Here is a 14,743-nt window from a genome sequence, read left to right as displayed (position 1 = left end):
TTTAAGTGTCAAGCCTCCTTAGAAACTGAGTTCATCTTTTAAAATATTGCATTCATGACCCTAAAACTATTGCTTCTTTAAGCCTATCTATAGGCATTATAGACTTTTGTTGGGTTTATGTGGGCTATATTGGGTTAGAGGATTTATGTAAGATACGTTATAAAGGAACATTTTCTTTTTCATGGGTTGTGCATGCAGGAATATCAGAGAAGTGCAGTGTATCTTGAGTCTGTCTTGTGTGTATATGATTTGAGTGGTGACATTTTGGTTTTCTCTGGACTTTGGGTTTAAAATGGTGATTTAATGATTATTTCATTGCCACAGAGTTTTTAATGTCATTCTTACAAAAATTGAGAGCAGCTTTAATATTGATAATGTGATTTTTAATTTATAACATAATTTTTAAAGTTTATTAGCATTTTATCATAGATAAAAGTTTTGATGCTTTGAATCTGACGCATATTTACTGATAATAGGCACTTTAGAAGAAAGGCTTCAAATTTATGAAGAAATTAGTAAGCAGCACCCCAGAGCAATTTCACCTAGAAGATTACCTTTGAATCTTGTCCCAGGTAATATTAGGATATCTTTTGTAACACTAATAATACTTGTTGAAATTACTCAACACCATTCACATTTTAAAAACTTGTTTCTGGAATAGAGTTTACATCTACACCAGTCTTGGGGGTGGGAGTGATCAGTTATTTATTTGTTATGTATATGTTGTTTAAATAATTGTGTTATTTTCTTTTTATCAAAAGATGAATGGAAATTAAAAGCTTTTTATTTGACTGACTTTAAAAATACATGAAATACCTCTTAGAAGTGTACTGGGTTAGACAGTAGATACAAATTTATTTAAAAATAAATAGTGCCTTTCATTTATGTAAATGATGAATAGTATTCTGATCCTCCCTGTTTTGTTTCAGCTTTGTGAAGTAGGCAGATTTCCTAATGTTTTCCAGGGAACATTAAGTCCCAGTGGATGTTAATAGGCTTGGTGGGGAGGATGCCTGTGTACTGAGATATTCTTCATTCAAATGAGTTTGGGAAACTTTTGGTTAAATACAACAATCAGGCTTCTGCAGGACTTCCTAGAACTTTCAGTATATGAGTTGTGAATTTGCAAGGTGGGATGTACTGTGCAGAGGGGAGCATTTCCCTAGTAAAAGCGTTTTCTGGAAGATGCTCGAGCTCACATTTCTGTATCTCCTTTTTAAAAAAAATAGCAGCCTGTTGAAATATAACTCACATACCATAAAATGCACTTTTTAAAGTGTGCAACTCAGTGTTTTAATGTGCTCAGGGAGTTGCACAACCATCATCACTCCCTGGTTTCAGGAAATTTTTGTCACTCCGAAAAGAAAACTCATGTCCATTAGCAGTCACTCCCAGCCCCCAACCCCTGCACCAGGCAACCACTAACCTAACTTTCTGTACCTGTGGACTTGCTGGTTTTGGACATTTTGTATAATTGGAATCATACCATAGGTGGCCTTTTGTGTATAAGGTAGGAAGTATATTTTTACTGAAAGATAACCTGGAGCCAGTTTTTGAATGTAAAGTGTGATTTGGGTAAAAGTGGGATCATTCTGGACCCTCTAGGACATTGTCTTTGAAACGCTAAAAGGATCTTTGTACAAGCTAGGCCTCAGTTGAGGGGTATTGACGGCTTGGGCTTCAAGGTCAGCGTCATTTGAGGTTCTAACATACATGTATTTACAAAGCTCTGGGGACCATATATAAAATTGTGCAACTACTTAATTGTACCTGTGCAACAGCTGAATACTTCATGAAGTGTTTTCGCGTGTTTAGAAATATTTTTATGTGTAATAAGAAAGGTATCTTAGCTTTATCAAAGGCAATAAGATCTTTCTCGAGAAACATGATGGAACTTGAGAATGCAAGTTTTGAAAAAGGCTTACTGGTTTTTAGATAAAAATGTTTATTACCTACAGATTAGTGAACAGCCAAAGTCCTGGGGAGATTCTCCAACAGCCTGAAATATTAAGTGCTGTGAAAACAGTACTTTTCAAAATAGCTAGTTTAATTCATCGTGATCTATTAGTCTTCACTGGCCAAGGAGGGAGAAAGAGGGAAGGAGATAATCCAGAGTATTAAACGAGAATGCTAATCCCATTTTGCTCCTATTTTATTTTTGTTTCATTGGATTGTTTTTATTTTTTATTGAGATATAGTTGACATACAATGTGTAAGTTTAAGGTGTATGATGTATTGATTGATACATTTATATATTCCAATATTATTATCACTGTAGTGTTAGCTAACACCTCCATTAGGTCACATGATTATCATTTCTTTTTTGTAGTGAAAACATGCACCATTATTTAGAGTAAATTCCCAGGCTATCAGATACAGTCTGATCTTGCTATTTATGTTCATTATTTTAGCGGTGTTTTTTGGGATATCAGTTTTTAGGTGAATCTGTACTACATCTAGTGAAGAATTAGCATAGCATCTCTGTAGTCAGATAACTTGTTTTACAAGCTGCAGTGCTAAACAGGCACATAATGATTTTTTTTTAAATTTTAGAATTTTATTTTTTTATACAGCAGGTTCTTATCAGTTATGCATTTTATACATATTAGTGTATATATGTCAATCCCAATCTCCCAGTTCATCCCACCACCACCAGCCCTTCCCCACTTTCCCCCTTTGGTGTCCATATGTTTGTTCTCTACATCTGTGTCTCTATTTCTGCCCTGCAAACCGGTTCATCTGTACCATTTTTCTAGGTTCCACATATATGCATTAATATATGATATTTGTTTTTCCCTTTCTGACTTACTTCACTCTGTATGACAGTCTCTAGATCCATCCATGTCTCTACAAATGACCCAATTTTGTTCCTTTTTATGGCTGAGTCAGGCACATAATGATTGATAGCTTTTTTTTCCCCCTAAAGGAAAGACTATGGGGGTACTAAAGAATTATTTTAAAATAGTTAGGAAGAAGGGAGGTTATTTATTTTTGTGAAACAGTTTTTCTTATATGTAAAGAAAAAAATTATGAGATGGGTAAATAGTAAGTAATTTGGGGATATAGTGTGTGACTGAGCAGTTGAGTAGCTGTGTAGGCTTCTGGTTTAGACAGTGCATTCATACAGTTCTGAATAAAAGGGTGCAAAACAGGTTTTAACTGAAAAGTCTTTTCTGTGTCTCTGTCCTCTGGCCACCAAGTTTACTTCCCCAGAGACAGCCATTGCTACTAGTAGATGGTTTAACTCTTCCAGAAATACATTGTGCATATACAAGCAAAAGTATGTGTTTGAGGGTTTATGTATAGTTTTCCTTTTTCCTCCACCTTTTGTACAAAAGTGACATAGATTGTTCTGCACCTTGTTTTCCTTTTCACTTAACTGTGTATCTGGAATTCAGTCCTATATCGGTATGGAAGACCTTCCTCATTCTTTATCATAGCTAGCTGCACAGTTGAAATAAAAGTTTAATGGGAGAAGAGGCTTGTAATATAGTGGATACTTGAGAGCTGAGTACATTGTCTTTTAAGTAGAATTGCCAGTATGATCTAAATAGATTGAGAAAGTTGAAGAGGAGTTCAGAGTAGCCTCTGACATGAAGATAAAATGCATGTTTTCTCAGTAGATGATGATAGCAAATGTGGAAAACTTTCTTAACTATAGAAATGCAGTAGCTATCAGATGTCAAGGTGTAAATAATAGACATTTATTGAGTGGTTACTGTGTGCTTATGCTGTTTACTTTTCATCTTGTGTGAGTCATGAAAGAGTACTCTTGAGGCTGGTGGTGTTACCGTCATCTTACAGTGGAGAAATTGAGGCTTTTAGTGGACAGTGTCACATCCCTGACTGCCTGCCACAATACTGTTAACCTTTGCTTTATATCAGAGAAAGTGCTGGAAGGATTTGATCTCTGAAACTTTTTAATTTTTAAGGAAGTAATGATGTATATTTAACCCAGAGTGAAATTTTGTGCAGTCCTGATAATCTGTGATTTTCAAAAGATTATATACAAAGTATACCGAAGGAACACAAAATACCACACTGGGTTGAATATACATGATTACTTCCTTAAAATTCAAAAGTAGTTTTAGAGATCAAATCTTTCCAGCACTTCCTCTGTTATCAAGATTAGAGATCATCTGAAAACAGTCTTCGTAGTAAGTTGAGGTAACAAATGTTGATCCTGTTTTTATAGTAGATAAAATTTTCACTCAATAAAATTTAAATTTCTCCTCTTAATATTTATGATATCTGTAATGTGTTGAGTATGCATGTTTTGTTCAGTAGTGTCAGTCACAACAAATAAAAATAACCACTTGGGTTGTTGAGTATTTTGGTGAAATGTGATTCATAAAGAAACCTTAAGAAAGGTCATTTCAGTAGTCTTACTTTAGCTTAAAACATTCATGACATATATGTATCTTTTTTTTTTCTTTTGAGTGGGCAAATCCATGTCCTTACATATTAACCCTTATTGTCAAAAAGTTAGAGCTTTTGTATTTAAAATTAATTTTTTCAATTTTTTCTGCTTTTAAAAAGTGACACAAACTTTTTGGTAAGGGTTTAGCAATAATAGGAGATTTATTTACTTGATGTTACAAATAGGGTATTTATTTAATTCTAATGTTAGCATGCCTCAGGGCTCTGTCTGATGTCTTACGGATGTTATTTTACTTACTGTCTGTCTCACCCACTAGAATGTTAATAATTTCCATGAGGGCAGAATTAAAAACAATTTTTTTGTTTTAATCACGGCTATATCCTGGATACCTGGAACAATGCCTGGCACATAGTAGGTGCTTGGTAGATGATTGTGGAATGAATGACTGTTGAAATAAATCACTAGTTGATTCGGAAAACATTTGTAAATACCGTGTTAGCGTTTAAAAAGATATTTTGACTGCTACTTAAATATAGTGCTGGTTACAGTAGAATCCTTATATAGTTTGCAGAGTGCCTTCTGAGATGTAGGATTGAGATAGTAGCATTGAGCCTCTGCTGGTCAGTGAGATTAGGAAAGGTACTTCCTATGGGGACTGTATTCAGAATAGATAGTACGTTACTTTTCCTCAAAGCTGCACAGTCATTTTGTTTATCTATCTTTTGAAGTGTTCCTTGAAGATACTTTGAATCTGCATCTAGGGAAAATACACTTGCCAACCAAACCGAGATATTTGGTGTTATGCTTTTTGGCGGTAACAAATAATGCTGACTGACTTTTGGGGTGTAAACATTGGCTAGGGGAATCATTGTTTCTGAAGGAGTTTTATTTTTATTTATGAAATAATTTTGCGAACTGTTTGCATCAGTCGAAGTATAACAAAGTACACTTTTGTTTCTAGGTGAAAAATTTAGAGAACTAATGGATAAGTTCCTGAGGGTTAACTTCAGTAAAGGCTGCCCACCTTTGTTTACTACTTTGAAATCTTTATATTACAATACAGAAAAGGTAAAATTTGGTCTTTATTCAATTTGCTGTAGTCTTTTTTACTAACTTAATTATTACAGAAGGATTTCCATGTAAATAATATGCTATGATTCAATCATTTTCTCTATTCTAATAATAGTGTGCACCTTAGTCTAATAATAGATGAACTGAAATTGTATGCATGTACTATAAGTAGTATCAAAGGAAATGTCAATCTGAAATTTACTGAGTAAAGGGTTTATAAAAGCACTAAAATAAAGGTTGTTGTTTTTAATGGGTATACTTTTGTAGTGGGATTTTAAGTTTGACCTATTGTCACCAGAGGTCTATATCTAACTATTTGATGATTATCTGTTATTTTATGGTATGACTGCGGATTTTTAAATTCGTTATGCTTGCTTTAAAAGTTAGAGCTTGGGGCTTCCCTGGTGGCGCAGTGGTTGAGAGTCCGCCTGCCGATGCAGGGGACACGGGTTCGTGCCCCGGTCCGGGAAGATCCCACATGCCGCGGAGCGGCTGGGCCCGTGAGCCGTGGCCGCTGAGCCTGAGCGTCCGGAGCCTGTGCTTCGCAACGGGAGAGGCCACAACAGTGAGAGGCCCGCGTATCACACACACAAAAAAATAAATAAAATAAAATAAAGTTAGAGCATGGAAAATTGTTACTGCAACAGTAACATGTCATTTGGCACTGTTAGTTTTAACTAATAGGCTACATTTTAATGTAGTTTTAGCTAGTTTTCAAATGAAGAGAATCACTTTCTGCTTTTTAAAATTAGGAAATAGACTTGGTTTTATATTAGAGAGCTAATTAGAAAATTAAAAGTTAATAGAAAATAATTATACTTCTATTTCCAAGCATTGCTTCTTATTTCTTAAGGTCTAAAATCTTGTGTTCATTTCTGTAATCAGTTTTTGAAAGTTACTAGTGGATAAGGAAAAGATTTTATTAAAAATGCTAAAATATTTTTAGTTAAACCTATATCACTTTATGTTTATTTAGTTTTGACCCATAATTATTTGTAAATTAGTAATAATTGTGAATAATAAAATATTGAAAAAAGTCAGTGTTAGGTATAACTGACACTTTCTTCCTTTGGCAGCAGGTTTCATAAACTAAAAGGGACAACTGATAATATCTAGAGGGGAGTGGCTGAGGATGGCTAACAGAACTTCTGTACTCTGTTCCTACCATTGGTGCACCCAGTCTCCATGCCAATTGGGCAGATCCCCACTTCGGGAAAGAGACCTATAGTACCCGAATAGTAAAAAGTGTCATTTACATTAAAACAAACAAACAAACAAACAAAACTTAACAATTATTTGATGTCTGTAGTATGCTTTATTTGATTGCAATGGTACTGTTATCAATTTTTTTCTGCAGTTGATTTTTTTCTATTGATTTTTTTTGATAGTGATTGATTCATATGAAAACATGTAGCAGTGCCTACCAGTAATTTTTGTAGGTTATTTAAATTAGCATTTGCCAAAATTCTTCTCTTACTCATTTAGGCAAGGGTGACAGAGAAGAAAGATGAGATAAAATGTCGGAAATAATAAAGAACATGTATGTGAATGAGAATAGAGTAGTGCTTTTGTAACACTGTCTTACAGCAAGTACTGAAGACAGAATTTGTTCCTTACAGAATTCCTTACAGAATTTGTTCCCCTTAAGGTATCACTGGGCTTTCACTGGCTTTCTCAGTTTTCATAAGAGGCATAGACTTAAAAAAAAAATCTCTCCAATATTGATCCAAAATTACCATCTTAAAGGTGTTAAGCACTTGTTGGTATTTTATTTTATAAAGCTTGGAAATTGCAGTTTTAAAGAAGGCAGTGAGAATACATTCATCTATATGTGAACCTTTGACATCTCTTTAGTGTTAATCTTTGAGCATGCAACAGGAATGTTTACCATGTGTTTTTGAGAATTGAATTAAGCTGCAGAAAATTGAGTTTAAGTTGTCAGAACTTAGTATAGTGAGAAGAAATGTACAAGTATGGGAAATGCTTCTCAAATCATTTTGGTCACATATTTGTGATTACTCTAGAGGGCGTTTTAAAATTTGCATATTTCTAATCAGCAGTGAGTCCTGTTTTTAGCTAAGGGCTGCATTTTAACTCTTGAAGGATTTCAAAGAGGTTAAGGCTGATAAACAATTATAGTTTTGTAAGCTTCCAAGTCTTAAAAAATAATCCATGTCAGGGACCATGAAAATAAAATTATCTTTTGAAGTTAGCTTAGGATATAGTACAAGTGTCAAAAAGTATTTAAAAAATGTCTCCAGCATTTTAAATTGTGAATTTTGACCATAAATATTTTGGTTTTTTTCCCCCCAGCAATTTCACAATCAATTAATGTGTTATTGTGTAGTCTTCAATATCTTCTTTTTAACGACAGCATAATCTTTTATCAAAATCATACCTCCAACTGAACTTTGATTTTCAAAGTTTTTGCAGTTAAAAAAGTATATCTTTGTACACATAGCTTTACTTAGGATTTTTGTCTCATAAATTCTCAGAATAAATTAATGGGTAAAAGGTAAGAACATTTTGTTATTCTTGTTAAACATCAATTTGTATTGCCATTACCAAAGTGTGTGAAAGGCTCACTGTGCCCTCACCAGCATTAGGCAGTGTTAAATATTTTCTTTTCTTATGTTTGCTTTTCTAATGAGATTTTATTTTAAAACATAAAGAAGCTAAATTTTAATGTAACCAGATTTGCTGATCTTTACTTCTATTGTGGAAGTTCACCTATTGTTTCACAAGCAGTTTGGAAAGTCCTCTTCCTCTTGAGCAGTGCTTCTCAAGGTGGGGCGGGGGAGGGAATTTTGTCCCCCAGGGGACATTCTGCAATGTCTGGAGATGTTTTGGTTGTCAGCCTGGTGGGTGTGCTACTGATACCTAATGTGGGTGGAGCCCGGGGACGCTGCTGAACACTCTTCAGTGCACAGGACAGCCCCCCACAGCAAAGAACTGCGTCACCAACATGTTGGGCTGCGTAATTCTAGGGCCTGTCCTGTGCATCACAGGATATTTGGCAGTGTCCTTGGCCTCTACCACTTAGCGTCAGCCGCTTACCCCCAGTATCTTTGTTGTTTTCTTAATAGCTTTATTGAGATGCAGTTCACATACAATAAAATTGACCTATTTGAAGTTTACAAATTCACTGATTTTTAGTATATTCAGAGTTTTGCAACCATCACCACAGTAATTTTAGAAAATTTTCATCACCCGAAAAAGAAACCCCATTCATATCTGCCCGCTGCACTCGCCCAGTCAGGCAGCCACTAGTCTACTTTCTGTTTCTGGATTTGCCTGTTCTGGGTATTTAATACAAACAGAATCAAACAATATGTGGCCTTTTTTTCTCTAGCTTCTTATTCTCAGCATAAATATTTTGACCTGTGTGGTAGCATGAGTACTTCATCGCCTTTTATGTCCAAATAATGTCCAGTCGTATGGCTATACTACATTTTATCTATCAGTTGATGGACATTTTGGTTGTTTGTACCTTTTGGTATGAATAATGCTGTGAACATTTGTGTACAAGTTTTTGCATGTACATGTTTTCATTTCTCTTGGGTGCGTATACCCGGGATGGAATTGCTGGGTCAAATGGTAACTCCATGTTTAAACTTTTCAAAAACTTGTCAAGACTCTTTTCCAAAGTACCTTCACCATTTTACATTCCCACAAGTAGTGTATAAGGATTCTGATTTCTATACATCCTCACCAACAATCCACTTGTTATTATATGATATTTGATTATGGCCATCCTAGAGGGTGTGAAGTGGTCTATCTCCTTGTGGTTTTCGTTTGCATTTCCTTTATGACTGATTATTTTGAGCATTATTTCAAGTGCTTGTTGGCCATTTGTATATCTTCCCTGGAGAAACGTCAGTTCAGGTTCTTCTCCCAGTTTTTAATTGGGTTATTTGTCTCTTCATTATTAGTTGTAAGTTTTTAAATATATTCTAGGTACAAGTTTCTTATCAGGTATATGATTTGAAAATATTTTCTACCTTTTGTGGATTGTCTTTCCACTTTCTTAAAAGTGTCTTGATGAAGCCCATTTTATCTTTTTTCCCTTGTGTTGCTTGTGCTTTTGTGTTGTATATAAGAAACCTATTTCCAAATTCGGGGTCATGAAGATTTACACGTATTTACTTCTAAGAGTTTTATACTTTTGGTTCTTATATTAAAGTCTTTGATTCATTTTGCGTTCATTTTTGTATATGGTGTGAGGTGGGAGCCCAGCTTCATTCTTTTGCATGTGTTTGTCCAGTTTCCCAGCACCATTTGTTTTTTTTTTTCCATTGAAAGTCTTGATAGCCTTGTTGAAAGTAAATTGATCATAAATGTGAGGGTTCACTTCTGGACTCTCATTTCTGTTCCATTGATCTGTATGTCTGTCCTGAGGCTAGTATCATGCTGTCTTGATTACTGTAGCTTTGGGGTAAATTTTGAAATTAGGAAGTGTGAATCTTCCTAGTTTTTTTTTTTTAATATTCTTTTGGCCATTAAAGATTTATTTTATTTCCATATGAATTTTACGATCAATTTTTCAGCTTCTACAAAGAAGCCAGCTGGGATTTTATAGGGATTGCATTGAATCTGTAGATCACTTTGGGAAGTATTTCCATCTTAACACTATTAAGTCTTTCAGTCTATGAACATTGGAAATTTTCCATTTATTTAGATTGTCTTTAATTTCTTTCAACAATTTTTTGTAGTTTTCAGTTTATAAGTCTTATACATCTTTTGTTAGATTTATTCCTAAGTATTTTATTTTTTTATGCTATGCTAGATGGAAGTATTTTCTCTTTTTTTATTATATAGTTTTAGATGTACATCCTGAAACTTATATAGGGCCAATTATAATTTGACATCTGTGTACACTATAAGTTGTTCACCACTACAAGCCTAGTTACCATCCATCACCATACAGTTGACCCCCCCACCCCGCCTTCATCCATTTCACACCCACCCCGTAACCGCCTTCCCCTCTGGTAACCACTAATCTGTTTTTTGTGTTTGAGTTTTTTTTTTTTTTTTTTAATTTTTTTTAAGATTCCACATATGAGTGCAATCATGTGACATTTGTCTCTGTCTGATTTATTTCACTTAGCATAATGTCGAGGTCCATCCATGTTGTTGCAAATGGCAGGACTTCATTATGGCTGAGTAAATAGTCCATTGTATATATACATCACATCTTTATCCATTCATCCATTGATGGACATCTAAGTTGTTTCCATATTTTGGCTATTGTAAATAATCCTGCAGTGAACATAGGGGTGCATCTATCTTTTTGGATTAGTGTTTTTGTGTTTTTTGGATTGGAATTTTTCTTAAATTTAGTTTTCAGGTTTTTTTATTGCTAGTATATAAAATACGGTAGATTTTTGTATATTGTTCTTATATTCTGTAACCTTGATGAACTTGTTTATTAGTTGTTATAGTTGGTGTAATGAATTTCTGTCATCTGCAAATAGAAAGTTTTATTTCTTCCTTTCCAGTTTGTATCCTTTTTATTCATTTTCTTGACTAATTACCCTGTCTAGAACCTCCAGTCAGTGTTGAATAGAAATGATGAGCATTGACATTTTTGTTTTGTTCTTGATCTCAGTGGGAAAGCATCTAGTCTTTCTCCATTAAATATTGTGTTAACTATGGATTTTTTTGTATATGCCCTTTATAATGTTGAGGAAGTTCCCTCCTACTCCTAGTTTGTTGAGCATTTTTATTGTGAAAGGGTGTTGGATTGAGTCAAATGGTTTTTGTCTATTGAGATGATCATGTGTTTATTGTTTTTATTCTGTTGATACTGTATATTACATTAATTGATTTTCAGATGTTAAACAACCTTGCATTAGTGGGATAAAACCCACTTGGTTGTGCTGTATAATTCTTTATATATGTTGCTAGGTTCAATTTGCTGGTATTTTATTAAGGATTTTTGCATCTATATTTCTAACAGATACTGGACTGTAGTTTTCTTGTGATGTCTTTGTCTGGTTTTGATATCAGGGTAATAATGGCCTTATAATGAGTTGGGAAGTGTTCTCTCCTGTTTTTTTTTTTTTTTTTTGAAAAGTTTGTGAAGATTGGTATTGGTATTAAATATTTGGTAGGATTTACCAGTGAAACTATCTGGGCCTGGACTTTTCTTTGTGGGTAGTTTTCGATTACCTGTTGAAACTCTTTACTTGTTATTGGTTTATTTATATCTTCTATTTCTTCTTATTTGGTTTCTGAAATTTGTGTTTCTAGAAATTTGTCCATTTAAGTTATCCAGTATTGGCATATATGTTCATCATATTCCTTTATAATCATTTTATTTCCAGTCAGTAGTAAGTAATGTCTCTTCTTTAATTTTTAATTTTAATAACTTGAGTCTTCTTTTTTTCTTGGTCAGTCTAGCTAAAGGTTTGGCACTTTTGTCAATCTTTTCCGAAGACCAAGTTTTGGATTTGTTGATTTCCCCGCCCCTCTTTTCTATTTTATTGGTTCCCAAATCGAATCTTTATTATACCCTTACTTATGCTGGTTTTAGGTTTAATTTGCTCATCTTTTTCCATTTTTTTTCCCTAATATGTGCTTAGTGTTCTGTATTTTTGTTTTTTACTTTGCAGTTTTAATCGATGAGAAAAATGTTTTTTCTAAGGATAAAGATCTCTATTTGCACGGAAAGATACTGAGTAAAATCAGTTTTTATTTAATTTTAGTTCAACTGTCAAGGCTACAGTATATACATTGAAAAAAATTGTTTTAGTGTTTTAAAAGAAACCAGAATGACCCTAAATAAGAGGTGGAAATTAATTCTGGACTTCCATTTTCACCTATAATGGAAAGGACTTTGCAGTTTTGTTCTGTAGCTATTCACTATGTCAGACTATTGAGTGAAGGCAGTGAATCATCAAGGTTTGCTGGGTTGTTACAGGTGCATTTGATTCCATTGAAGCTGGACATCAGTGCACAGGTGCAGTGAATATGAGTAAGAACATGGAAATTGAGTACTTGACGAGACTGACTGGATGAAGCATAGATGTCTCAACAAAAAGTGTATGGCTGTCCATACACAGGAAGGGGAGGTAGGCTGTTTCCCAGAGGACATTTTTTTTGTGTTAAATCTGCCCATACTATGAAAATATTCCAAGATCCTCATTCAGTTAAAGAACATGTAGAGGTTTGTGTGCCCTTTAGAAAATGGTGACTGTAGACCCAAAGAGTTACAAAAAACTTGGCCTGTTCAGTGGAGAAAGAGAATCATCATGAACTTCATTGGAGTATTTCTATGGGAAGTACTAAATTGTTTGGCTGTTGTTAGTGGGAAACAACTATAATTTGTTGGTGGAGGTGGTGGGTAAACTAGATTTTGATCCTGGAATATATTATCTGTAAGGTATCTTTGATTCTTTCTTTATTTTTAATTAACTCAGGCAGGTATAAAATTTGAGTTTTGTATCTGTTTACTACCTAACTGTAATTGTGAAGGTAAGTTAGGAAAAAAATGAAGCTAAACAGCATTATAAAAATGTTAGAATTCTGTTATCATTGTAAAAATGGCTTCACAGTTACTAGTAAAGCAAAATGATTCTAAAAATGCTTCATTTCATATATACTTTTGGAAAACTAGGCGTTTCAGAAGGTGATACAGGGGAATAATTGGCAAGGAAAGCAAGAGTTTGATTTGTATTTCAGGGCAATATAAGGAATTTTTTTCTTAGATGCTCTAAATAATAGAAGGACTACATTAAGAATGTTTCTTTGTGAGAATCCTGGATTTCTCACGAAAAGGGAAAAAATGAGTCAATAACAGTTCTATCTTTAAAAATTCCAGAAGGCATTATTTGCAGTGGTAACAGTATCAGAGTTAGTATTTTTCAGACATGCTGATCAACAGTTAATGGTAATTGTAATGATCATGAATTCATTTTTTGTTTGTTTAAAAACAGTTAAATTTTGGGAGAAGAAAATAAAAGCAAGTATTGGCTTGGCCAGAAAGTTCTTTCGGTTTTTCCATAACATCTTACAGAAAAACCCGAACAAACTTTTTGGCCAACCCAATACTTTTCCTAGGTATTCCAATACCTAGGAAGGTATCACAGTATACTATAATGTCTGCTGACATTTATTAATCCCCTTCACAATTTTTGCCAAATCTACATAACACCTATAGTGTTATTTAAAAAATATTTTTCAGTAAATTTGATTACTTTTTTGTTTTTCGTAAAAACCACAGATTTGTGCTAGTATCATTTTTATAAAACACATAAAATTAAAATCTAACTTAAAAAGTTTCAGTTGGTGAATTAGCTGTAATCATCTCTTGTTCCAGCGTGGGCACCACTCTTTGGGAAATACTGGTATAGGGAAAGGAGCATTGCTTTGGAATCAGGCCTGGTTTGGAATCCTGACTCCATCACACATTTGCTTGAGCAACTACCTGAATCTGTTTCTGGATCATAAAGTTGGGGAAGATAATACTTAAGGAGTTGCTGTGTTCTTTAATTAAATGATAAAGTTTGTAAAGTGCTTGGTTCAGAGAGGGTTTTCAAGAACTGGTCGTTCTCTCACCATCCCCACCCATCACACCTCATCTCTGCAAGAAGTTACCTAGTTTCATTTTAGTGTCATGATCTTGGACAACTTATCTCTAGCTAGCTCCTTTGGAACCAAAATTGTCACTGTTAATTGTACATTTATTAGAAATTAATCCAACAATTTTGGTCCTTGTTGATAAACTGTTGTGCTTAGTTTTCTCATTTGGGTTTAAAAAAAAAGTCTGAAAAGACAGTTTCAGTGCCTTTCATGTTACAGTAACATTTTAAATGGGATCTGTATTCATATTGTGAAAAATTGTGTATCAGATATGGTTTGTAGGGCTTTGTCTTTAAGGGTAGTAAAGAATTCTTTTAACTCATACATAAGAAAAGCTGGATAAGGGCAGTAATTTAGGAAATTATCTACAATAGTCACAACATTTGCCCAGGTTAGATTTTATTAGCAGAAACAAAGCTTTTTCAATCCTGGTCAAATTACAACTGTTAGAAGAAAATATTTAAATCAGGAGAAGGTGGTTGAACTTGGAAATTTTTTCAGTTCATAAAAAATTTTGACTGTATAATTTAAGCTATTTTGAGGCTTAAAGTTTTATTGTGATCTTAGATACCTAACAAGTGGATTGGCTTTCTTGATTTTAATTGGCAGCGGCAGATAGCTATTTTCAACAAGAATAGCCATTACATGTTGTTTTGCAAGAAAGGAGTTGAATATACAGTTATATTGTATAATTGAATATAGTTATAC

At 34.0% G+C, this 14,743-nt stretch overlaps 1 protein-coding gene across 9 annotated transcripts in view; it reads left to right on the top strand.

The window, feature by feature from the left end:
• Positions 1 to 14,743, top strand: part of NAA16 (N-alpha-acetyltransferase 16, NatA auxiliary subunit) — a 79,639-nt gene that overhangs the window by 21,036 nt on the left and 43,860 nt on the right. For 7 of the 9 annotated variants that reach the window (XR_009516749.1, XR_009516750.1, XR_009516751.1 and 4 more), the window contains exons 8-9: positions 477 to 572; positions 5,343 to 5,449. Coding sequence is in view for 6 of the 9 variants with exons in the window: in XM_059995524.1 (XP_059851507.1) it covers positions 477 to 572; positions 5,343 to 5,449 (203 nt within the window). In the remaining 3 variants the exon portion in view is untranslated. The remainder of the gene's footprint in view (positions 1 to 476; positions 573 to 5,342; positions 5,450 to 14,743) is intronic. The other 2 variants (XM_059995522.1, XM_059995527.1) reach the window with 2 other exon arrangements.

Source organism: Delphinus delphis, chromosome 18 (assembly GCF_949987515.2).
Source record: "Delphinus delphis chromosome 18, mDelDel1.2, whole genome shotgun sequence".
Taxonomy (NCBI): domain Eukaryota; kingdom Metazoa; phylum Chordata; class Mammalia; order Artiodactyla; family Delphinidae; genus Delphinus; species Delphinus delphis.
This window is presented reverse-complemented; position numbering and strand designations above follow the sequence as displayed.